Raw genomic sequence first — 26561 nt, 5'->3', positions numbered from 1 at the left:
GCTGAAGCTGACCTGAGACTGGTGTAGAAATCTCAATGCCTATAAATCAGAATGTATATCCTTGCATGTGCTTAAGTCTGTAGTAACCATCAGAGGCCCAGGATAAATATTATCTTAATTTGATTAGCTAATTCTCTAAACTGGCTTTTGGGCATCTAGAAAAGAAGTGTGAAGAGCTTGAATGAAAGGACCATTGTTAATAGTAGAAAAGGGGAAAAAAATCCCACAAATAAAAAATGGCAAACACCCCTCAAGACCACAAAAAAAACCTCTAAACATAACCAACACAAATGAAAATCAATGCAAAAACAAAAGCAAACAAAATTAAAGTAAAATTCAAGGATCTTAACATAAATCTGTATGTAAATTTCAGGAGTGCGAAAGAAATTTGGTACAGCAAATAATAGCTGGGTTTAAATGTGAGTTTATAAATAGAAAATTGTTTTCTATGCTACATGGTGAAAAGTCATCATCAGAGTTCTAAAATGCAGTCTGGACAGAGATTTAATTAGAGTGGGCAATTTGGTCTGGCAAGTCAATGGCAAGGGTTAATGAGATGGGTTTTTTCTCTGTAGAAGTGCTTTTCAAGTTGAGTTGTTTCTACACTGATGTTGTTAGATCACCATCTAGAGGTCATTTAAAACACATGCTTGTGGTTCAACTGAATTTTGTTTTAAAAAATATATTTCTATTTACTGAGACTGTTTGAGCCAAACAACACAAATTACTAATAATTGCTTAAGCACTGAAGTGGGAAATTCATTGTATTTTCCACTCTACTTGTACCAGTTTTATAAAACACTTTTTGTTCAGTTTCAGTCAGTTGTCAGCTACAGAAATATTCAGGATTAAGTGTGATTTTTTTCATATTAGGTAGTGTCGTATTGTTATGATCCTATTCCCTTCATCCTCTTTTTCACCTTTCAGCAGAGTCATGCTTTTTAAAAATTATTCCCAAAAGATTTCACACTCTTTCCTTGCTTTGGGGTCCTCTTAGCCACACAGTGGTGAGAGCCCACAGTGTTTCTGCCTAACAGCATGCAACACCTTTGTGTGTCAGATGGTGTCATGATGTCACAATGTGCCCCAAACAAGACCATGGTGGTAGTTATGTCCAGATTCCATTGCCTGAAAAGCAGCGAGGAGCAAAAGTGTCTTGTGCCAGACAGCAAAACAAGATGGGGGATAATGCAACCCTGATAATTTTCCTGGGATTTGCCATCTATCTGATGAGCTTGTTCCCAAGCACTTACTGCAGAGTACCAGTGAAAATCCAGAGCATGACTCGCACTGGCGACGATGAACAGGAAGAGGAAAGCAGTCTGAGAGGTGAGAGGGTGGGCTGAAGTGAGAGGACGAGAAACAAGGGGCTTGGAGAGCAGCTAAAAGCAGGACATGAGATTAGTATGAGCACAGAAACTTGGTTTTGTAAAAAAGAAAAACAGAGGAGGAATGACAAGATATGTGTCCAGGGGAAGTGGAGGTCAGATGATCCCTAAGAAGCAGGGAGCCTGCAAATGAGTGGGACAGCAAGGCCATCCCACAGACCCGAGCAGGACAGGCCTGGCATGGCAGTCAGGGTCAGACAAGAGGTCACCAGGGAGGCCCATGATACTGAGACAAGTCCAAGTTCAAGGAGGAACACCAGACAGTGTCAGGACCAAAACCAGTGATGGTGGCACAGTGCAGTGACAGCCCCACCCTACACTCACTGGGGCAGAGGACATGGGCACGCACAAATCCAGGCAGGTCATGGATGTTAAGGTCACCCATAGCCCTGGCTGCAGCCTCCTGTCTCAGCTGTCCCCTCACACCCTAGAGATCTGAAAGGAAAGGTCCAGGACACCCTGGGGACCAGGGTGGAATAATGAAAGAAAATAGTCAGACACAGTCCTGTGACTTCCAAGCAGCTCCATAGTGATAAGGCATATTGAGGGTCAAACCAGGAGGACATCAGGATCCAGAATAGCAGGGCACAGGCACAGCTGTGATAGAGATGGAGCTGGAGGTAAGTATAAGTATATTTGCACCAGACACAAACAGAGATCTGAGACCCAGAGCTTAAATACAGCTCTTGGAATTCAGGTAGAGGCTCCAGTCATAGCTTTTAAGGGCTATTACAGTCTACTGCTATAGTCGTGGTCCTGAAATGATAAAAGAATATATCTGGGGCGACTTTTGTAATGGAAAAGTACAGGAAAAGAGAAAAATATTAAGATGTAAAGTGGGGTGAGGAAAGAGCAGTTATGAAAAGAAAATATCTCAAAATCAGAATCGCAGAAACAAGAAAAAGACAAGAGAAGCAGAGAGAGGAAAGAGGTATGAATGAAAAGCTGCTTGGGATGAGGAGGAAATGGACATTGAGAGAAGGTGAACCTCTTGAAAGTTTAGAAAGCAGGGAGAATAAAACAGGAGGGACACAGAGGTAAAAAGGCTTCAAGCATGAAAGAAGTGAAGAAGAAAAAAGCTTATGTTGTTCCTTTTTTCCCTCATTTACAGGCTGGGATGAAATGGAGGAGTCATTTGTGGCCTCCTCAACAGGGGAAGGAATGGAGTTGATCAATATGGTGGAGCCTGAGGGCTCAGAGATACTGAGCAATTCAACAGTGAAGGATTTGCCCTTAGAACTGGCTTTTCTCAAGATTGTTTTGTTTTTATTAATGCATGACATAGAGCTAGAAATAATTACTGTGATCATGAATAACAATTTGAACATCTACCTGTGTTTCATGATCGCCTACTGGACAATGCAGATAATAGAGGTTGCCTTCACCAACCCAGAGAACTGAACTAGAATGCTGAAGACAAAGGCGAGGATCCTGTGCACATATTGAAAGTGTTTTTCTTCTTGAGAAAAACAATAAATTCTCAGTAATTTTTTCTAAGCCAGAATTCCCTTCTTGCACTTCCCATATGTTCTTCATGTTAAAACATCATAGCTCACAACAAGAATTAATTAAACTCAACAATTTCAGTACTGGTCCTGCCTTTTAAACAGAATATTATTAAATTCAGTATATATTGAAAGAACAAGAAAAAGAAAAGCATATTTCAGGGAACAGTGTCTACCCATACATGTAACAAGATAGATACAAGAAAAGTTATGCATCCTCAAAATGCATATTGTCAGTATCTTCTGCTTTTTCTAAATAAAATAAACACAGAAGCCAACTAGTCTCAGAACACTGAAATAATGTCTAAATTATGCACTAAATGTTATCAATGTTATTTGCTATTAGCATCTTTTAAAAAAGCTGTCTGGACATGCTGCTAGGAGAAAATCAATTGAGTAAGTGAAGGGAAGAAAGAGTATAGACAATTTAAATGGCAATGGAAAAGCACAAGCCAAATTTTGTTATTTTTTATAATGATAAATGAATCAAACTATTTTGAGGTATTCTTATTTATTATTTGTGAAGTTCAGCTAAGAATTTGTGAAGTTCAGCCAGACAAGTTGTAAACAGTACAAATACAGAAAAAAGATACAGGCCTGATGATAAAGTGTTTGCAATCAAAGTATTTTTTTTTCAGAAGTAAACACTTTATTAATATGTTTGTTATTTAATGAAAACAAAATCTCAGAACAGTCCATTATTGGAAAACATTTTGCTGTATTTGTCAGTACTTGAAAAGAATTAACACAGTTATTTTTAAAATGCTTGCATTGATAAAGGATGTTTCCATTTGCCATCATCTATTCCATAAACAATACCCAGGTAGCCAATACAATAAGTAAAATAAAAATGTTCCCATAAACAAGAACAGTTTGAAGTGTATGCAACAGGTATACATATTTTGTATACTTATTAATGTCAGTAAATTTTAGAAAATTGGTATAAATTTCCTAATTATGAGAACCTGAAATAGATATAATTGTTACATTGCTCTTAAGAATGTACTTTAGGCACTTCTGCTACCCCAAGTCATGTTGCTTCTAACTCTGCTTTTGCTCTAAAGCAAATGAATGCCTAAAATTCAATTTCAAGTAGAAAGTACTGTCCTATAACAGCTCTACTCCTCTGCTTAGATGGTAAATATTTACAAATGTAGGGAGACAACCAGGTTCAGGATCCAGAGAAGCTCTTGGAATTTTAGTTGTTCAACCTTCAGAAACTTCTAGAAACCTTTGCGACTCTCCCATACTGCATCCTCTACCATATCCTCAACCCTAGACACTAAAAACAAGAGGATCTGGTTGGAAAAAAAAAGAGATTCTGTTCCCAGCTCCCCAGTTACCCTTCCAGTCATGGGGATGCTTTCCTCTTTCCTCTTATGTCAGAGTTTTGCTGATGAAGCAAAAACAGAGCAGAGAAGGCCTTCAGTAAACTTCATTATTAAGTCACTCATCTTTCAGCCAACAAATTGTAGCCACTGAGTCTTTCCTAGCACCTGTCTCAATTTATTAGCAAAAGAAAAGAATAGGATTCTTCCCTCCCTTTTAAGTTATGCATGGTTTGCACAGTAACCCAGATTCCCCCAACAGCTATTGTAAGATATGAACAAGTCTTACAGCTCCAGTTTATTGACTTGCCCTTTCAACAGAACTGTGAGGCTTCTGGAGCAGGTAGGAACAGAGGGGCTAATAATGGAACAGTCTCTCTGTTCACAACTCCTCACAAGCTGTTGTCTACTAGAAACTGGCCAGTCACCTTGCTGCCCTGGGACTTACCACACATCTGGAACAGAGTGCTGAGAGCCTTGGAAAAGATCCACTCCTTACGAGATCAGTTTAAGAATTTCCCTGCCATCAAATGCTGAGGAAAAGATAACAAGAAAAGGAAGGCAAAGGACTGAATAAGAGCACCATGTCACCCTAGAGGCCCTGAGAAGATGGTAATATTTCCATGTGCCAGGCCTTCCTCTCCTTGGGATCACATCTCACTTCCTCCTCTTTCATGTGCATTACCAGATGCGGCATTTGTTGTCTGGGTTCATTGGGGATCCCCTGGGACATTGGAAGCTCTTGGAAAAGTCCTGGCTATTGCTGACAGGCCCAGAGACACGAAGTGGCAAGGGACTATGTGGATCTGTGTTCAGGGAAGACTGGAGCTTCTCTGGATCCTGGTGTCCACACATTGCCTGAAGGAAAGCAAAATAGAAAAGTCAGTTTGGCTGAAAGTCCTCACGTGAGCAAGGCTTAGGGCTCCTCATGCCTCTGCACATGTCAGAGGGTGCTGGAGTAAACAAGGAAAAGTGCATATATGGCTGACAACAATAGTCAGGTTTTTTTCAGATTGTTTTCCCTTCCCTTAAACTTCTCTGTCCCCATTTCAGTCCCTGACAAGTCATCTGCACTTCTTTTATACTGCATAGTCAGAACACAGAAATTTAGAAAAATCAGAAAGTCAGAAAATGTAGGCCACCCTGTCTAGGCTCATGCAACCTTGGACTCTATGTAGAAAAGTGGTAAAGATATTTTAGTGTCTACATTCAGCTTCTTAAGTGAAATCAGTGAGTGCTCATCAACAAAGGAAAGCACTTACACAAAATCCCATAACTACTCTACAGACTCAGGGGAGGATTACATGACTTTACTGGTTAAACTGGCAATCCAAGTCTTTATACTCATAATTTCAATCTTTTTTTATCAACAAATGATGCAGCAGTGGCCATTTAGCTTGTAAAATGCAAATCTTGCCACCAAGATCCAAGTTATTTTTTCATGCACTGCTCTGACTTAACAAACACACAAAACTTCTTCCTTTGCACAATTACAGTGGCTTATAAGGATGTGATTTTTTGAGCAGAGAAATCCAACCATCTATCATGAGGAACTTGGCAGAACAGCTATGCATATCTGCACAATTTACTGCAGCTTCCCACAAAAACAGCAAACTACGGGTGCATTTACTTCCAGTTCTTGATCTCTAAATAACATTTGAAACTCTTTTTCTCACTATCAGTCACTCAGAGTGACATGACATCCAGCTATCCACCATGACAAAGAAGTGAATGGAGAGACAGATACATGACTTTTACAGTTAGATTTCACTTTCCATGTATAACATTACTCACAATGGCAGAAAAGGTACTCAGAGACTGGCAATGCAGCCTGCTTTCCCTGACACTGTAGTAGTTGGTCTGCTATGACTTAATTTTGGTGGATTTCAGTGCTTTGTAAAATATATATTTGCAGACAGGCCTTTTGTTAGCTTTGAGATCCATAATAGGTTAAGAGCTGTGAATATAAATTTTAACTTCTAAGTAAGACTCTGGATCTCACAGAAACATTGGTCATTCTCAGTTCTCTGAATGGGGGTAAGGTGACTGAATATTGAGAGACAAACTGTAACAGTGTGGAAGAAATAGAGAGTGAAAAAGACATTTTCATTACATGAGCAAAACTGAGGTAGAAAAGTTGATCATGTGAAAGTCCAATCTCAGGTAAATCCTTCTCTTTGTGCTTTTTCAGCCAATTCTTATAGGCCTGTGGAGAGATAAAATGGGTAAGTCTTCCTTTGACAGTAGTGCAAGCTCATGGATTCTGTCAATGAAGTCTATCAATCTAAGATATATTTAATAAATTAGAAAGTGTGTATCTCTTTCCTCATTCTGAGGTTTTCTGCTGCTTGCCATGCCCTGAATAAATCTAAAATGGGAGAATACAACATAATTACTTTCCTTACCATTTCAGATGCTACTACACAGATACTACCACACACATTGTCACAAGATGTGGTAATTATACTATGAAAGAATGAAAATTATTTTCAAAACAAATCATAAATATTTGACTACAAATTAAAGACTTTCTGCCTCCCTCTGTTCTTCATGAAAGAATGTAACAAGTACCATATTAGACCTAGGGATCCACACCACCCCTCAGCAGCTGAACAGGAGGATTGGATGAGGAAACAAAAAATTCTCTCTAAAGTACTGAAAACATTGTTATGGAATCATTTTACCACCACAAAAAATTCTGTTTCATGTCTCAGCATACTTCCTCAAGTATAACATAAGTATACATACAATAGCATGTTCTTTTATGCATGACATGAACAGGGAAGTAAAGATGGTGAAAGGGAGAAGTTGTTTTACGTGGACATACTGAGGCTATGAGCAAAGCCTTGTGAGGAACCTCTGTGCACTAACAGAGGACATGCTGGGCTCATGCTCCACTGGCACAGGTGTGCAAAAAGTCTGGAGCTGGAGCAGGATGTGGGAGAGGGGAGCAGCAGGGCAATCTTGTGTGTTACACAGTGAGACTATGAGGCTGCAGAAGTAAATCACAGTACCTGGTAAGCAACAGCAAGCCCTCCAGTGTCAGCTGTATTCTCCAACAGTGTGAAGGTGCCATTGACATTAAGGCTGTAACTTTCATACTGCTCAACCAAGCAGTCTATAGATCTTTGTAGTGCACTCCTGTTGCATTCAGGACAGCCCTCAGGCAACACTGTGGGGGAAAAGAGTCCTAGAAGTAAAGCTATTCATGGTATTCACCTGTGTTGCTCACATTAATCACTGATTGTTCCTAGTAGCCAGCATGGACTGAAATATGCTTTCCTTAAGTTCATCTACCTTAATAATATATGTATATATTCACATAAGGACTAGGATTTCAGATCCTCTAAGGGGAAGTACCAGTGGGACCTAGAAGAGTAAATGAAGACACCACAGCCAGTACCCACCATAACCATAGAATGAGTGAAGAATTTCATGTGCCATGAAGACCCCGATGGCTCCAAAATTCACAGCGCTGAAAAATAAAGATGAAAAGAGTGCTTTTTGGAAAGAAAAAGAGGGCAGAGGAGCATTCTTCATAGACAGCACAACTGTGTGCTCCACAGGAGTGTTTTACTCTGGGACCACACGAAAGCACTTTCTATGTATTGTCATTTAGGTGTGTAAAAACACAAATACAAGTGTAAATTATCCTTGTAATGCTTAAAATTGTACTATGAGCTGATTTTAAAGTATTTGTCACTAATAAGTCACCATAACAATGAAGAATGTATGAATGGAATCTGCCTTTATTAGCTCTAATGTATTGTTGTTGATGTATGTCCCCATGGAACCTCTACTGTCCGACTGCTGCACAAACAGCAACTACAATGGTAACCCTTTCAAAAGCAGGACGTTTGGAGAAGCAATCTTGCAACTCTTGTCTAGTGAGAAAGGACACATAAAACTGGCAAGGCAAATTAAAATCGCTATGTTTTGACTGCAATTACTCTGGTCTAGCATTTGCACCAACTCACCAAAAGCTGATAAAGTTTTATTTATCAGTCTACCCTGCTGAGGTGACAGTAAGAAAAATGTAATTTACTAGCACTGAATACAAAAAGAGTAAGAAGGCACAGACATTTTTTCACAGAGAAAGAATATAGTGACGCCCCACACCACTGGGAAAAAAAATCTTTTCTACTATTTTTTTGAGATGTCCTTTCCTTCATACTATAATAAATTAATTAAATACTGCAAGCACTAGAAGATCACCATTGAGAAAATAATTACTTTTAAATGAAACATGCTTCTTTCAAATTTAAGCCTCTTGTCACAATGTGAGCCTATTTTTCAGTACAATGGCATTAGGAGAAGTATACATCCACTATAGGGAAAAAGGACATAGAATTGCAAGTTTACTGTCAACTGTTTGGAGTTCTTTCATTATCAGAAAAACAATTGCTTAAGAGATCTGTTCCATATGATGAAAGAATAGAACCAGACGAGTATGGTCTAGAGAGGTGTTGTTATTGCAGGGGAAGACTCAGAGTTAAAAATTTATTTGCTTAGTAGAAAGGGTTTCTTAAAAACTATGAGACAAGAACTATAATGCAATTGAAAAAGACTTCTGACAAGAAGTTGCACTGTGAGACTCCTATTTTCTCTGGATTAGAATCCTTGGAATTTAGAAAATGAGAGGCAAAGGTGAAATGTCTTCTTTACAGTTAACCTACACGTGACTTCTGCCTCTTTGCTCTGGAGCAGTATCTTTGTGTTAGTTCAGTTTCACCTAGATTCTGATTTTGCTTCAGCAGAGTCCATGATTACTCTCTCTCAGACTGCATCAAGTAGCATCAGTCTGGCTTTAGAAAAACTTGGTCTCCCCTCTTTCCTGTGTCTTTCTAGGATGCAGTAAGAAAAAGAAACCATTGACAAACTGCCTGCTAAGATTCCTCCTGGAAGCACAGTGTAGCCCAGGGACTACATTCAGCTCACACCTCTGAAGCCCCTCCATACCTGGGAAACTCCATGTGGAAAAAAGGACTGCGGAACATTCCTGCTGGGAAAACCACCCTGTGGTCTCTGATTGAATAGTATGAATGCACACTCCAGGGGTGCACATGCCAGCTAGAAGCAAAATAAAAAGAGAAATTAGAGAATGTATTACCTCCTTATCTCACACTTTGAACATTTCCTTCACTGAGCTTGCAAAAATAGTTCAGCTGTTCACACAGCACCAACAAATGATAAAATTCACATTATCTAGAGTTACAGGTGTTTGAAATAAATCTTCAGTTGCTTACAGGGGGTAAGAACTAATAACTTAGTTTTCATAGACATGAAGGAATTCTGCCTCACAATTTCCCTGTCAAATAAATCAGGATTAGTAACCTCCTGTGAATTCCTGCATAGAATACTCTGCAGGAGGTGTAAAGCCCTAAGTCCATCTGTCAATGCTGCCTTCCTTCTGAGGTATCCTGTATCTTGCCTTTGAGGCGACTCCACTAGCATTTCTGTCATCACAGTGCTTTGCTGTTGGCTTTGTTAGGAGACCCAGGAGAATCAGCTAGTCCCCCTTAATTAAGGGTGCATGGTAAAAAAGGGGTTTTTTTCCAGGGGTTCTGGTGCTCTCTTCAAAATGATGGGGTAGCATTGTTCAGGCTCAATGCAGGACAGGCTGCCAGATTCAAAGTTTCTTTAAAGCAGTGATACAGCCTTGCAGCAACATTCAGAACTGGTGAAACCACATTCAGAGGTACTGAATCCAATTCTGCCCACTGGTGCCTACCTGCCCTTCCTCCTCTTCCACAGCAAAAAAGAGATATAGACATAGTAATCACAGTTCTGTTTGACCTGCTCTAACTAATCCTGCTTTGAGCAGGAGGATTGGACTACGTGATCTCCACAGGTCCCTTCCAACATCAGCTGCTTCAAAAGTATATGATTCTGTTATATTTTTCAGATAACTATCTGACTTACTTTTGCTGTGGGTAATGCTGAAGGAGCTTCAGGTAGGAATTTTCCCTCTGTACTTTCAAGCTAGCCACCACATTGAGGAAAAAAGTGTCTTCATTTATCTCCAGCTGAGGGAAGAGACATGGAGTGTGACTGTCATAGGGCATAAGCAAGGAGTGAATTGAACAATTGAGAAAAGGAAAAAATGAGAAAAAGAAAAGTCCCGTGGATCCAAAAAGAGTTAATCAAAAGAGAAACCAATGGGATATTTGTAGTTTTTTTCAATTCCTGTTCTAAAGACCTTCAGTGTAAGACATGACAGGAATGTTATCTGAAGGCCAAACAGAACATAAAAACAGGTAAAAAATTACTTCTATCAGGCCAGCCACTCTTAATAGGAAACAGTATGAGCAACAATATAGAAGCAATAGATAAAGCTTCTCTGGTCCTGTATGCTCCCCAAAAATGAACAGTAGGAAATGTGCTCTAGAGGTCATTGCCTCTTTTGTAAGCAGAAAAGATAGCAGTTGATACAGGTAAACTGCCAATAATGAGGCAGGCATGTTTACATTATATAGCTCACATTCTGGTATTCCAGGTTCACTTTGTCAGTCTGGAGTATGTGAGCTGGATAACCAATCTCCACTTGTAGTTTGGATACCTAAAATAATAACAAACAAACAAACAAACATAAAGAAACTTAATCAATAAGAGGCTTCACATTCTGGAGGTCTAAAGGCTATTTCTAAGCAATGTAAGCATGGTCTGTGAGTCAGCCCTTCAAAAGGACAGCTACTCTCCTTCAGTAAGACATCTTGCCCTGCCAATGTGCTTTCTCAACTCTACAGCCTGAGGCCTAATGTTTTTCTATTCTTTTCCTCTGCATTGTGTTCTGCCATTCAGCTTTTTAGCTTTTAACCCTACTAGACGAATAAAATTGAATTTTCTCTCAATAAAATTAATTCAGAGTATTCACGGACTGACAAAAACTGAGCCTCTCTATGCCTACCCATCAGTGCATGTACCCACGCGTGGTGGCACTTAGAAAACCACCTCTGATTTTTAGTATGAATAATACATCTATTTAAGACTGTGTGCCTGTGGAAGCAGGTAGGAATACATAAAGGTGCAGGTCTCTTCCATTCCTTCTCCAAAGGCCTCAGGGAAAGGAAGGCCTCAGGGATTCCTGCCTGCTGCACGCACCAAGGCTTTAGCGTTCCGGCGACTCTGTTCATCCATCCACTCCACCTGGTCCAGGCGGTCACAGAGGGCATCTTGGATTACAGAGAACATCTGCTCAGCCTGCCATGGAGAAAAGAAGGCATGGTCACAACAGCACAAAAATATTGCTCACTCTTAGCTGCCATCTTCCCATGTTCTAGCCATTCAAACACAGAATAACTGGGGCAAAATTCCTTTTCTTGTGCGTGGGGTAAAAGAGAAGATTTCAGTTTCTACAGTGATTTAGTCTGCAGTTATTTGGCATTCTGTTTTTCCTCACAGGACTCACTGTTCTCTCCCACACAGCTTTTCATCTGGCCTCTCACAGTAATTAAGAGGGAGAAATTTTTTTCTCATTCAATAATTAATAACTGCCCTCCATTTGAGCAAAATGAAAATTCAGTATCCACAAGTATTTCTTGCTGGTGTCTCCCTTTCCGAAATTATGGCAATCTGAGTCACATTTTCTCAAAATTATGCTTTATGCATTAAAATTTACGCCTCACTATATGCAGGCTTGCCACCTTATAGACTTTAAACTCTTCTCTGGCACTACACTAACTTTCTTCAAAAGAAAAAGGAACTCTGACCATCACAGGAAGAAAAAAAAACCCCTTCCACACTGCATGCAGGTTTTACTGTGGATCCACTCAGAATGTTTTCATATGATTGTTTAATGTCTTTGCAATTGAAAATCTTATTGAAATCTATCACACTGGTGATTAATACTGTTAGCACTAGCTGTTATTCCAGGGAGCACACATAGATTGCAAGCATTTGTAAGGCTGTCATAGCTATTGGTGCTGCATATATGACTTTTTTACAATTTGAGATAATATCTGGTATTTAGCATTGATTATTCGAGAATGACACCAATGCCTTCTTATGACATATTCCCAAAAAAGGAGAAGTGCATAAGCAGAAGAACAAAAGATAAGAAACCTAGAGATGATTTTGCTGCCTTGATGTGTTCTTAAGGTGGCATGTCAAAAAAACAGGAAGAGGTGAAGCTGAATTCTGCTTGGGGGTTTAAGATGATGAATACCTACAAATTTCTTGGTCTGCTCAGGGAAAATTTCTTGCACAATCATCTTCCCTAGAACTGGCTCAAAGAAAGAGCTGGTATCAGTCAAGCACTTCCTCCATCGCTCAGCTGGGATCTGGGAGAACAAAGAAGTAGAGACGCATGACAGTGAGGACAAAGAACTAGGAAATCAGTAAAGTGATATGTAGATGTGTGGACAGTAGCACTGTCTAAAAATGACAGCAGTGAATGAGAAATGCAGCTCTATTTTAGCTATCACTTAGTAAACATTTCTAATAAAACATTTATTTCCTTATGATTTACTCCATTTACTTTTCCTCAAGATGCAAATTTGTATGTTAGCAGAGAAAAAGCCATAGAAAAAAGGTGACCATCTATATATTTTTCATTACTCCATGATTCAGTACACTCAGCTCTCCAAACTTCCGAGTGTCACGTCTACTCACACATTTCTTTTGAGAAAAAAGAAGCATTTAATGACAATGGGAGAGTAGTTTTCCCCCCAAATCTAAGAAACTCGAGAACATTCAGAAGGCACGAGCTACAGTGTTCAGTTGCTGGGGAGGCTGAAGAAGCTGATAAAAGGCTAACTCACCATTCTAGATCCCATTTTTCCATAAAGGATCTTATACAGGTCCAGGCGTGCATCTTGGAATTGACTGTCCAGGGCTGGGGAGAGATTCCCAACCAGACAAACAATCATATAAATGTCAAGGACCCTGCAGACAAAAGATTGAAGGCTGGTCACCATAAACACAGAAGTGAGGAAAGCATCAGAGGAGTAACTTGAGGCAGAGAAATCCTAGGAACCTAAACAACAACAACCACCAAGTACTCTGAATGGAATACACCTGGGGCTATTAAAGGAGGATGATTGACATGAGCCAACTAAAGAAACTCCCCAAAACACTGTGGAGACTTAAGGGATAACTCCCTGCTGGGGCACAGTATTCTTTATTGGAAGTTGGAGAAGGATACTTTTTAGGACTGGGTGAAACATACAGAATATTATGAGAGGTCTGTGGAATTATGTAAGATTTATGATTACATGTTTATGTCATGTTTATTGCCATGGCAAGGACCAAAGGCAGGGAAAGGGAAGGATCACAGTGCAGTGGGAGAATATATGTGGGAAAATGGAGAGGAAAGAAAGTAAGAGGGAATGGTTGAATGTAAACTTGTGCTTGCCAGGGTGCCTGCCTGTCTGAGCCCTGCACATGGTAACCAGGATAGGTACTCCCATCTTATTATTGTTAAGTAATATTCTACTCACTGTGTGTGAAGATGGAACTGAATGCTGGGGAGATGACAAGCCTGAGAGTTGACTACTGGAGGGACTTTGGATGCAGCTAGCTTCTGGAGAGAGCAGCAGTCTGAGAGCTGGCTATTGGAAATACTAGTGGTTGGGAGCAGCTGCTGAAGAGACCTGATAGTACAGGAAGACACCAGAGTACCAGCAACCAAAGCAGGGCTGCAAGACTCAGGGGCTCATACATTGATGTGATATATCCAAGTGGACACCAGGAGATCTTGGCAAGCTTCCTGACAGACTGAGTATCCAGGACCAGTTATTGGAGTGAGCCATATCATGCATGTGCATACATATTTCATAGTGTATGTAGTTTCACAGTATAGACCAATCGTGATCAGCTGGAGCTGAGGAATAGGATCAGTCTGAGTTCATGCTGGTATGAGTGCTATGGGTGGATGGGTGTCAGTCAAGACACTGTGTTCCCTCTCTGTGTGCACACATAAATGTATTACTTTATTTTATGCGTGTGTTCATACATGGTGCATGCATATGCAAAACTATTGGGAATATATGCTAAGCCATAGCACTGGCCAAACATGTGGATATAAAGCCACAAGCAGCCTTGCAATTGTTACACTACTGAATTCAACAGTCTCTAACACAGCTAAGCTATTAAACTTACCGTATTTGAAGAAAATATTTCTTGGGGCATGAACAACTGCAACCATAGATATTGACTCCTACCTTCCCTTGTGCCATTTCTCAATGAGCTGTGACATGTTGCTTAAGTAATCCATGTCATGCACTGCAATTGGCTGAGAGAGGTTCATTGGCACAGGATGGAAGACAGCCTTGAGACATGCCAGCCAGTCAATAGCAGGTGCCTTTTCCTGCAAGTAAAACAAAGCTCACATGCTGAATTATGAATCTAAACTGGGTTACAAGAAACAATAGAGAAACCAGGATAGTCTTCCTAACAGTGTTTAAGAGATACTTTCAACAAGTTAAATTGTTTGCATAATGTGCAGCTTGAAGAGGAAAATTGACTTTTTTTATAAGGAATTAGCACTGGGGAGGGAAGAGAGTTGTGGCCTGAGAAAAACTCTGTCAGCTAAAGACCATAAGTTACTGAGTTGATTAAAGCACAAGAGACTCCAAGTGTAATTTGCAAGACAATGGCATTTAAACACAGTGTCTCATATCTCTTTTGATCTGGATCTTCAGATCTTCTAGATGTGACATGAAGGTCACATGTAACTGTGCTGCCAAGCTTTAAGGCACAGATACCTGCAGCTCCCTAATGGTAGTGCGAAAGAACAGCATCCCCCTCTGCTGCCTTTTCTGCAGTGGAGTGACGAATCGCTGGAGGTTAGAGATGAAGGACAAGGTCAGGGAAAAGGAATCAGGGAGACCATCCTCTGTCCATCCAAGTAAGACTCCCAGTTTCTTCAGATACGAAAGATACACACGGAGAACCTGCAACATAGAGCATATAACCCATGGAAGACACATGACCGAAAATTAGTCATTCCATCTGTCCATCCATCCATCCATCCATCCATCCATCCATCCATCCATCCATCCACCCATCCACCTTGACCATATAAATTTCAATCTTTCAAAACTACTGTAGATCCACCTTGTCCCTAAAACTTCATTCTTGCTGCAACATCCTTATGTAATCATTAATGTGGAATACACTTTGCCATGTACAGTTTCTCTCTCAGTGAAGAACACTGAATTCCCAAAGATTATTTTTCTCACAGTTCACAATTACTTCAAATACTAGAATAACTTTAGAGAGGTATGCCTGCCATTTCTGGAGTCAGAGGAGACAAATTCATATAATGACCCATTATTTTAATGAAGAGAAAATGTCAACTTCTTGTTTCTGTCTTCATGAGGTTTCAGAGAAATGCTTGTGATGGCTCAGGGGGTTTTTTGAGGACTTTTCTAAAAGACTCAGATTGAGAAACTGACATAATTCAGTTTTTATGAAGTTCGGAAATTACAGAGTTAATTTTGTTACAATGTCCCAAGGTCAAAGAACTTGCTCCTCCAACATATGTTCAAACACTTTAAAGTAAGTTTTAAAATGATAGCTATCTGTCTGTACAATACACAAATTTTGTTTTAATTAATTAATTCAAGCCAAATTAGTTTAATTAATTTAAGCCAAAAGCTAAAAGGAAGCCCAGGTTCAGACTACTTAGCAAATACAAATTAAAATTATAATTATAAAATTCTGTTTCTATACTAGAAGTTTTAAACCTGGCATCTAAAATGGGTTACATTTTACAATCTATCCTTTGGAAAAGTTGAGTTTCATAAAGAATTTCTTCTGGAAGCATTTTTAGAGGTCACTGACCGTAACCCATGGAAACAGACCACTCTGAACCAGGAGGCAATTCAAGGAGATCCCTGCATCAAATAGCTATTTTTACCTTTCTTCAGCCTCTGATATGTTACCTCAAGATAATTTTTCTCTTTGAATTCACTCTCAAGTGGAATATCAAACTCAGGATGGTCAATCTGCAAAAAGGAATAAAGCAAAAACTTATTATTTTCAGAAGTAATGCAAATGTGAGGATATTTTGGTAATTCCTGTATCATGGAATTTGAAATGCTATTAACTTGCTTTTATCTTTGGAAAATATTTGCTAAATTCTTCAGAGAAAGACCTGGGCTTAGCTTCTGCAAGCTTGGTCTGACTCTTTACTCACAATGCTTCCTTGATAATGTTCTTTCTTTAGCACACTCACCTGAATAATATTGGTTTTGGGGTCAAAAGGACTAGGTCCCACATGGATTCTAAAAAATGGAAAGGTGCTGTATCTGCTCATGAGAATCTGAAGAGTTTCATTAAAATCTTTTGCTTCCCTCACACCTGTGTTGTGCCATCCACCAACCTAGAGAAAGATGGAAATGCTGCAAGTGAGAAAAACTGGTTGGATTTGTATTTGCAATGTCTTTTTTTTTTTTTTTTTCACACCTATAAGCTCAGTCATTCTGATAACTGAGAAGAAACAGAGCAAAGAGCACCAAGGGAAACTTGGGAAGTGCTCTATATACCCTCCTGACTTTAAAATGACCTGACACTTTCCCTAACCAAAGCAATGAACTGCAAAATGACACAAGGAAGAGGAATTGTGACTAACAACAGACTACAGTGTGCAGGAAAAAATGCTGGATAAGCAGGAGACAGGAAATAGGTCTCATTTTTCTAAAGCCATTCGAAAAGTCAAACAGGGATCAATGACTACAGGTCCCACCTCCCTGACAAGCAGATTCACACGTGGGCCTGTAGTCACTTTTGCTGGAAGATTCTGCATCCTCTTTGGACACAGGGCATAAATGCTCTTTACTGGAAGGAAGATGTCCAGCCCTCCCTGGCACCAAGAGGAGTCTCCCAGAATGGAAAGAGAAGGATTTTCTCCTTTAAACAATCTCTCCTGGAAGCCTTGACTACTGAATGATCATCTGACACAAAAATTTCATCCATCTGCAAGATGTTCCTCAGTGTGTGAGGCAGATCCTATTGAACCAAACTTTAGGGGTTAAATATGATCCCTTTGTAGACTTGGGTTTTTTACCATCCTTAAGTAATACATAAGGTTATGAGGAGAAATTCAGGTACCTGATGTCAGAAAATCAGTTCTTGAAATAGCATTTAAAGCTAGAAAATTTATCACTCAGAAGTTGTGTTGTGAATCATGACTAGGGTCAGATTCTAGAAAAGTTATATCATGTAGGGGTCAATATGACCCCACCTGCCCACCTTCCTTCTCCCTGCAGAAATTCTTTTCCTGAGGGAGAGGAAACAGCACGAATACTCACTTGATATAGGAGGTCTTTCAATGGCTGAGCTCCTTGGGATTCTATTCGTTCAGTATCCATGCAGGAACGGTAAAATTGTATTGCTTTCTCCTTGGCTGAGCCTCTTATCCCAAACTGTGAACTTTCTGAGGAAAGAAGTAGATTTAAATTTTTTAAAACCAATTAAAAAATAAATTTGGACAGCATTAGAGTGAAGAACAGTTTTAAGAAAACACTATTCAATCCAGAACTTTTTAACAAATACATCCACACTTCCCACAGTGACCCAAAGCAGGGGGCTTTCTAGTGCCATGCCTCTTCCTGAGGTCAAATATGTGAGTTTTTTTGCATGGAAACAGGAGCACAACAGGAAGTTGGTATAAATCTAGGCTTCAGTCCCCCAGGGAGACAGGACACATCACCAGAGTGCACATTCAGACTAGCACAGCAACAATCGCCTACTTCCACAAGGTAGCAAGGAAATTGGTTTGGGTTGCTGTCAGAATTTTAAAGCATGACTTCCATCTGTTACACTTGGCAAGAGCAACTAGAATGTTTAAAATGCAGCTACTGTTAACACGACATGCTCAAAAAGTAAATCTGTACCTGTAATGACAGAAGAACGAAGAGAGGGGACTCAGTCCCTGTTAGGAATGATTGTGCTCTCAGTTACACTACTGTCAGCTCTGATCGAGGCAGATGCCGAAGGCAACACACCAATCATCTGTCCCTACCTAAAAGCCTTTTCAGGATCAACAGGTTTTCTTCCAGCAACACATCAAATACATTTAGTGATTCTTCTCTGGCTCTGCTTGACTGTTTGCCTTCCCATCTGCTACAGGCATATTTGTAGAAGTTCTCACAGGGGTTTACAGTGTCATTCCTAGAATTCAGAAGACTTTCCAACAGAGCAAGGTCTGACTCAGCATCACAGGAGCCTGAAGAGGAAGCAAAAAAGAGAGAAATGAGAAGTGACAGTGGAGAGTCAGAACAATTCCAAACAAAAATCTTTTAGGGGACATTTATCCCAAAGGACTTATTTTTGGTACGAGCCCCTTTGCAGACAGTGTTGAATTCCTTGTAAGGTATTGCTCAATATGAAGTGTATTTTCTCTTTCACATTCCAGGGAGATTGTCCTCTGTTTGTACTACCTAGACAGCCACAGGTTGGATTATTCTGCCTTCTCAGTGTCTTTCCTCTGAATCAGCCAAATTTGGCCACTTGATAAACAAGAAGCAACTGATGGTGTCAATACATGATGCAAGAGAAGGACATAGCACAGAGGAAATAATGGGATAAAATTAAAACATGTTTTTTTCAAGCATGGGAAACACTTCCCAGCAGTTACATTTGTCAAAAGAGGACAAGGACTTTCTAGAATATCTTGCTTTGGTCTATAATTCTCTTTTTCTAAACTGCTTCAAATCACTGGGTATTTTCCAAGTTTACATAGTAAGTTTACAATACATAGTAATTTTAGTTCAGTATCTTATATCAACATCAGATCAATTATTTACTGAAATAATCCACCTGTAAATCAAGGTTAGTCTTCCCATGCTATGGTTTAAAAGTTGACCTGGGAGAAGATAGGCAGAGTGGAAATGGACTAGGCCTAAACAGTTTTTCCTTGGTCTCTGCAGTGAACCATCTCTAATATATAACAAGAGGTAAAGAAAAAAAGCTAGGTAAAAGTTCAAGAGTGCTTATTTTGGATCAGGGAATGTCTGTATCCACCAATATAATGAACCTTCTCTATTGAGCTTTCTATATGCACAGACATTCACACGGACCATTCTGCAAATAGTTCTTCAGCAAATTTGGAAGGCAAATTAATATTTCTGTTCTATATTCACAGCTTCTCCATTAGCAACTAACTAGTAACTAACTTTTGCTTTTACTTTATGACTGCACTGATGTGTGCTAGAAAACCAGGACTAGACTTAAGTCAGAGATGAAAAGGCAAAGGAGGAGCTCCAAGTCTCAGATTCAGTTCAGTTTCTTGACTACAGAGAGAGCAGAACACATTGATGAGGTGCAAGAAAATATAAGGCTGTTCACCCTCAAAACTAGTCTCAGGCATATTAAATAGAAGGTAGAGGAGGACAGATGTGGAGGATCTCTCCCCACTGTGACTCAAGGAAGAGGTAGAAAAATGTACCTTTTTGACAAAAGGTGTTATGATTTCTGGAGATTCTGAAAATCTGGTTCTTAATATTGATCAGTGGAGGCAGGTAACAGAGAAAGGGATCTTAAAAATGGGGTGGGTGAGGAAGAATAGAAAAGGATATCTCATATTATACCTAGAGCACAAGTCATGACGAGATAGGTGATAAGCAGTGTAAAGCCAAGGAGAGTACTGGAAAGAAGTGCACACAGAAGTAGGCTTTTCCTCTGAAGGCATCGTTCTTTCTTTGCATCTGTTCTCAGCTCCTGGTCACTGGTCTAAAGAGACAGAAAAAATAAAGAAAATTTCATTTTAAGGTTAGCACTAATAACATACTCCATCTCCCACCTAATCTACTAGAAAATCATTTACAGGACTAGTGCCAAAACACCAATAATCATCCAAACCATCTACATGACTGTACTCCCACAGGCATTCTCACTTTCTCAATTTCCCTCTTTTTTCAAGCTATAACTGTTGCACAGTGTTATGAATTACTCACTGAAATTCCAGCTTTCTATGAGGAGACTTCCATGGCTCATTCTGGTTTATGGAATCACCTTGGATATACTTCCTGAAGATATCAAAGCCTTTTTGAGTCTACAAAGCTAATCATAGGATGTCTAGGACTGATAGTTCTTTATTCTGCCAGTGTCTGGCAATCTGAGCACTAATTTCAAATCTCTCCTCAAGAAATTGAGTACTTCATCCTAAGTTCTCTAGTCCAAGTGAGAGAAAAGATTTGTTCTATTCTACCAACTGGAGTAAGGTGTAAATTGCTGAGTAGATCTTATATACAGACAGATTTTATCTCACTTAAATTTAGTTTTGTTCACAATCTAGGTGTGTCTTTTTAGTCCAGGGAACAGGCTAGGGACCTAATGAGTACACCTTCCATTTTAGATATCTGTTTTAGGACGAGCTGGAGGATTCTCTGGAGTTATTTGTCCTTGTCTCTGTTGGCTGCAAAGGATCACAGGATACACCCTCTACATCTACCAGGATATAGTTAGATAAAATGATGTTTTCTCTCCTTCTTCTATTTTGATATATATGTAAGACTGAAGAACAGTGGTTTATGAAGGAATAGAGATGGGAATGCATGCTGGTAATATATAAGGAAAAGAAATTGGAAAAAATGAAAAGTGGAATTACTGAATAAATGTGGGAAAAGGGAGGGAAAAGGGGGAAAAAACCCAGAAGATAACTCAGTATCTGTGTTCTTTGCCACAAAACTAGGAAACATGGATCTTGACAAAAATCACAAGCAATGGAGTGAAATCTTAAAGGAATTATGTCCCTGTATATGTCCCTTCACCTAAGGGAACATTAAGGAAATTAATGAGTCTGCTGTTAATCATCTGGACTAATATACTATGTACAACTTCTGCACAAAACCATTAATAGAAAACAAAAATAGGCAATACAAAAACAGACCTCATAATTTTATAATCTTTCAAATGTACATTTATTCAATCTTGAATAAAAAACCTCTGAAAGGCTTAACTCCTGGAAACTACTAACAGCAGTTGAGTGCCTAATGCTTTTCTCCTTTAAAATCCTATTATCCTAACTTCTTCAGGCAGGATGCAGAATAACCAAATGGAGAGCAAGTATGTACAAGTGACATTAGAAGTTACTGATATAGAGCATGATCATACTGGCAAAGTACAGTGTACAAACTACATAGGAGGAAATCCAAATTCCTTTCATAAGTCCCTATAGCAAAACACTTGTTTTGCTCCTGGAGAAAAGTAAGTGTCACAACAGCATGACAGGGAAGTGAGTGAAAGAAAATTAGCTTAGCTGATAAAGGAAATAGAAAAACTGTTCTTTGGCATGCAATTCTTCATCTCTGACCCTTTAGGCAAGAGTGATGATTTACATTCACAATTCTCCTGATTTCTCTGTTGCAATAAACTTCTTGTTTCTCACATGGAAAATCTGGCCTACTCCTACTACAAAATAACAATTTTCCAATTATTTGGTTTCATGTTATCAGAAGGCATCTGTTTCTGTCTTTAGAGTAATAAATGGCATGATTTTAGAGATACTAACAAGAAACTGTATTTCAAGACTGTTGGTAAAATTTCTTATGAATTTTTGGTTAACAGTCAGCTTGTTTCAGGCTATGCATGATGTTTCTTTTGAGATGCAAAATGCATCAAATAATGGATTTTTAAAAATCTCTAAGAGAAACAGTACTGTCCCCCTCAAGTCTCCATTGTGAAACAACTAGAGAAGTACCTGGCTGACAGCAGCATGCCCAAAATAATAACATAACACAAAAAAAATGACAGGGGATTGGAAATTGCTTGTGGCCTCTATGTAGAAACTGGATTATGGTCTGTGTTATTTGAACCATAAGCATAAAATCATTCTCCAAACACTTCACCTTCCATAATAAATGCCTTTCTAATCTTGCCTCTGTAACTGGGGTGGGATTTGAGAGAAATTGTGGAACTACATAAACAGATAAAAAAGAGGACGGCAGTTATATTTAGATCTTCTTTATATCTTCTTCATGACAACAGCTTCAACAAATCCAGACAGACAAATAAATACCTGCTTTTTCAATTCTCTTTCACAGATACTGACCAGGGCAAAATCCCTGTCAGACTCTTGATCTAGAACGAACTTCACCTTTATGCCACAATGGATTAAGTGGTTCACAGGCACTAAAATGCAGACCCCTTCCTAAGGCAGTGATTCTTGGCCAAGGCAGAAGTGTGGATTTAACTAGATGGGCCCAGAGGTGGCACACCAATACTTCCAGGGCACAGGATGCAGGAACATTACATAGCTTACAGGAAGCAGCAGCACTTCATTGTGGTGTGATTTGAGACCTGGTTGCTTCATCCAGCATGCTCCATATAAAGATACAAGAGAATGGTTTGAACAAGCCATTGGAAAAGGATAAAAAGACTTCAACCTCTGACAGGGCTTTTCCTTATAGGCCTCATTTATGGGTGAGAAGAATAATCAGTATTAGAATAAAGATGAATGCAATTTCCAGTACAGTTTCAGTTCTTTCATGTTTTCAAGCATGTGCAAATGCTCCAATTTAAATGGCTTCACTACAGCTAAGTGAGAACACATGGCTGCAAAATCATTAAAAGATGAATTCTAATAGTTGTAAATTATAAAAATGTATGACTTTAAATTAGTGTACTATATGTATCATCTGATTCAAATGCAAACATGGCTTAGGATAGCAGAATCATGACAAGTACTGTTATCACTAAAGCAAGAAATGTTTGATATGACTAAATCAGCCAAAGAATTTGATTTTCCTTCAGCATCTCCTTCTTTCTGTTTGTAAGCCATTTCTGAGTTCTAAAGGGAGGTTGAAGTTACTCTGCCTAATTCTTACTCACCTTTCATTTTCACAGTGTCTAGTGCTATTCTATTGCAGAAAAAGAAGCATTTAGTTTTCATGAAAATAAAGTAAATTAAAATAAAGAGATCAAAGGAAGAGAGAACTGAAGTTATTTTTCATAACTATTTACCAGATAATTTAGAGGTATTATTTTTCAGCCAATAGATTATTCATGAATTACTGACTTTGGCTGTTACCCAAACCGTGTTTATCACATTACTCACATGGATGGCATATTTTCAGACTAATGCCCCAATATCATAAAAACCTTCATTTTCTTAAATTTATAATTTTCAGTAAATTATTTAAGCACATAAATTGAGCCCATTAAAAGCCATTTGAGACACATTTTAGCCTTAGTGTTTGAAATAGGGTACCTGCTCACATGAAATATGAAACAGAAACGTTGCTGAATTATATTCTGGACTATTAAAAATTATTAAAACTATTAAAGCAAAACCATGGCCAACAACTAAAATTATAGTTTGATCTTCATTACACAGAAGTTTGGGAATGGATGTACAAAACAAACATTTCTGCAAATTCTTCAACTATAAAAATGCAAACAAGAAAAAGATAAGGGACAGTTTGCATTACAGCCACAGTCACACTGAACAGATCTCAGTGTAAGAACATATACACATTTCAGCGTTTGCATTATTTAGTAACACAGAACACTACACTTATCTCTGTTGCCCTTGAATGTTTTGTACTTTTTAGCAACCTTGAGCTAAGAGTTCAGTTCAGTGCAATTTGTCTGTAAATATGCAATTAAGACTTTGCTAGCTATTTATATAAGACATCAAAGCAGAAAAAGGACACCATGCTACATGGGAAGCAATTAGGCTCACCACGTCATTCTCACATTCCAAAAACTGTGCCTTGCTCATCCACAACTATTTGGGGGGGGGGGGGGGGGAACTGCACACTTATGTGTACGTATTTTCTTATAATACCTTGCTGAATAAATGGATATAGAATAAAAGATGTCATTATCATTATCGTTTTTGTTGTTGTTATCATTATTACTAATAGTTTTACTATTACTATTATGAGTTGTTGGTCGGTGCTTCAAACAGTTCTAAGAACAGCCATTAGGGTGACTAACAGGAAGGGCAAGAACCCCAAAATCATCACACCACATCCCAAATCATTAGTTCTGAGATCTGGACAAGACCTTTCTGGCTAAACTGTCAAAAACTCAACTACCCCGTCCCCCACAGCAATAAGCAGTGTAGCTACGAAAGGGGAATGAAAAGAGAGGTATGCAGGGAAGGCATCTCAGCAGCTTGCAAGGCAGACCCATTTCCTTACCTGTGGAACAGTGCTCATGCTTGTCATCGAGCAGGCGTTGCTCCTGCAGCTCCCACGGCTGTGAACTCTGTTTACTTGGCTGCTATCAGTCTCCTGTGCCCACACACTCTGCTAAGTTCAGAGACAATCTCTTCTTCCCAGCTTGGCTGTTTGCTGTAGGGAGAAGTGAGAGGAAAAGCTCAGAGACAAACACCCTAAACAAAATGGGAGGGAGGGAAATGGTGTTTCTGCAACTCTCCACCCACCTTCCCCAACACCTCTACTTCTCATAATAGGATTTTTTTTTTCCCTTCTGTGTCTCTGTGATCCACCTGCCTTTCTTACCTCTTGGAGCTCCACTGAAATCTTTTTGAACAGAAGTATGTGATTCTCTATCTCCCTCAGCCTCTCCTCAGCTATTTGCTGTTTCTTTTCTCTTCAGCAGCCTCCCTATCCTGCCCACCCAACAAGCCTGTTTTGGTCTGATATTCTCCCTGCCACTAGCCTGTTTCAACCTGCTGCTGCCTTGGGGCCCGCAGGCTTCTGCCTATTGCTAGATAGTGTGGGCTACAGATCCTAGTGCTCCTCCTCCCAAGAGGAAAGGCCAGGGTGCTGACGATTCTTGCTCTCTCTTTCATCTGCACCCTAGTGTCTATTCAAGGGGTGAACACATCTGACTCTTTCCCATTAAAAGACATTAAAAAAATCATTAATTACTAATTTACAGTTGTTTGTTGCTTCTCAGGAGATGGCCAGCCTTTGTGTCTTTGTTTATGTAAGGAGGCATAATGGAAGATTTGAGAAGGGTATTTCTCTGCTTTGAGGACTGGGAGTCTGGATTACTTCTCTGAGACATTAAAAACTGAGTAGGAGAGCGAGACATTGGGATTTGAGATCTTCTCAAGTGGCAGCTGTGAGCTGAGAGAGGTAGTGGGGACCAGCTTGGTGTCAGCTTCCAAAGTGCTTGAAACAAGCAGAATACCAGGATGGGACTGTTTGCCTCGGCTAAGTGCAAGTCTCAGAGGGGAATATGATATCTTAGTTCACTAGTCTGAAGATAATTTGGTATCTGCTCAGTTGTTCAGAGCTCCTATCAACCTGATTTCCCCCTATTTCTGTAGTGCTTGCATAATTTAACACTCTACTATCACAACAGATTTCTTATAGAGCTGAAACCAGTTACTTACTCCCAGTTCTTTGTAGCACTCAGGTTACTGGCAGGTATATGTTTCTCTATTTACTAAACAGCTATAAATGCAGTAAAAAAACTACTTGCATACTGACAAAAAGGTCCCCACTGACCTTTCTTTCCTTGCAGTGTGTCACTTCCCTTCACTTTAACATCAGAATCCATTTTGCAAATACTTCTTGCATAAATTGATTGAAGTTTTAAAATTTACCTGGGCAAGGAATCTATTGCCTTTTTTGATTATAAAATGGTTATGATAATTTTGAACACAATGCAGTTAAAATCAAAGCAAGCAATAAAACCTTAGCTGAAGTATTCACTTTTTAAATTATGCTTGAGAAGACAAAAAAAGCCTTTGGTCCATATGCTGGGAGGATGTGATTTAGGTTAATGTGGTTTCATACACCAGTATCTTTTAAGCAGGTACTCTCCTCCTGATTAAATATAATTTTACCATGTAATTTGGCAAAAAATTACATTGATATTGCCACAACACATGGATTTTCCTTCACATGCTACCTAGAAATACTTTGAATATGTATGGACAGTTTTTACCAGAGCATGTAGACTAATGAGGACACACTTGAAAAGTAGATGGATCAGAACTTCATTTCAAGAGTGCATGGGATGTTTCAGGAAAGGAAATCTGAGAAACACCTCTCTTTCTAAATGAAGAGCACAGCTTTTTGAGTTAGTACATGTTTAAATGGTGCTGTGATGCTGAGAAAGCTGCCTTGCAAGATCTGGTGTGGTGGTGATATTTCTTCTCCAGAGGCATTACATACCATAGTAACATTATATGTTGGGTCTAATATGCATTATTGTAGAATTCTGGATACTGTTGGAAATGCATACTCCTGAGTAGCATTCTGCTCTAGTGGACACTGAGTTTTGAGTTTGCTAAGTAATTCAGTAAAGTTGAGCTGTTATGGAGAGAATGAAGTTGTTAAAACTTCTATTTATTCCAAAATTTGTGTATTTCTTTGGAAAGAACATGGATTTATTTCACGTAGGTGCTGCTTCTGTGACTGTGATCTGAGATATCCAGGTATAAGACATATTTTGTCTGAAATTATATGATC

At 39.2% G+C, this 26561-nt stretch overlaps 2 protein-coding genes across 3 annotated transcripts; one reads left to right on the top strand and one right to left on the bottom strand.

Moving 5' to 3' along the window:
* The first annotated feature begins 249 nt into the window (after positions 1-249).
* On the top strand, positions 250-2892 carry LOC306808855 (uncharacterized protein). Its single transcript, XM_079319877.1, has 2 exons — positions 250-1329; positions 2500-2892. The coding sequence occupies exons 1-2, from the start codon at positions 1080-1082 to the stop codon at positions 2787-2789; spliced, it is 540 nt and encodes a 179-aa protein (XP_079176003.1). The 5' UTR covers positions 250-1079; the 3' UTR covers positions 2790-2892.
* A 567-nt stretch (positions 2893-3459) lies between these two features.
* On the bottom strand, positions 3460-24861 carry KEL (Kell metallo-endopeptidase (Kell blood group)). 2 transcript variants are annotated; one of them, XM_079319672.1, is made up of 19 exons: positions 24557-24861; positions 24312-24464; positions 19755-19896; positions 18188-18391; positions 17475-17599; positions 16400-16546; positions 16107-16169; positions 14925-15113; positions 14382-14527; positions 12981-13104; positions 12390-12500; positions 11323-11421; positions 10703-10780; positions 10144-10247; positions 9181-9291; positions 7629-7696; positions 7236-7393; positions 6335-6427; positions 3460-5079 (listed from the first exon to the last, which is right to left on the bottom strand). In XM_079319672.1, the coding sequence occupies exons 2-19, from the start codon at positions 24336-24338 to the stop codon at positions 4903-4905; spliced, it is 2166 nt and encodes a 721-aa protein (XP_079175798.1). In that variant the 5' UTR covers positions 24339-24464; positions 24557-24861; the 3' UTR covers positions 3460-4902. The 2 variants fall into 2 exon arrangements, with proteins under 2 accessions (XP_079175798.1, XP_079175797.1); XM_079319671.1 differs by having other exon boundaries at positions 24623-24861.
* Positions 24862-26561: the final 1700 nt, after the last annotated feature.

This window comes from Erithacus rubecula, assembly GCF_903797595.1.
Source record: "Erithacus rubecula genome assembly, chromosome: 1".
NCBI lineage: Eukaryota > Metazoa > Chordata > Aves > Passeriformes > Muscicapidae > Erithacus > Erithacus rubecula.
This window is presented reverse-complemented; position numbering and strand designations above follow the sequence as displayed.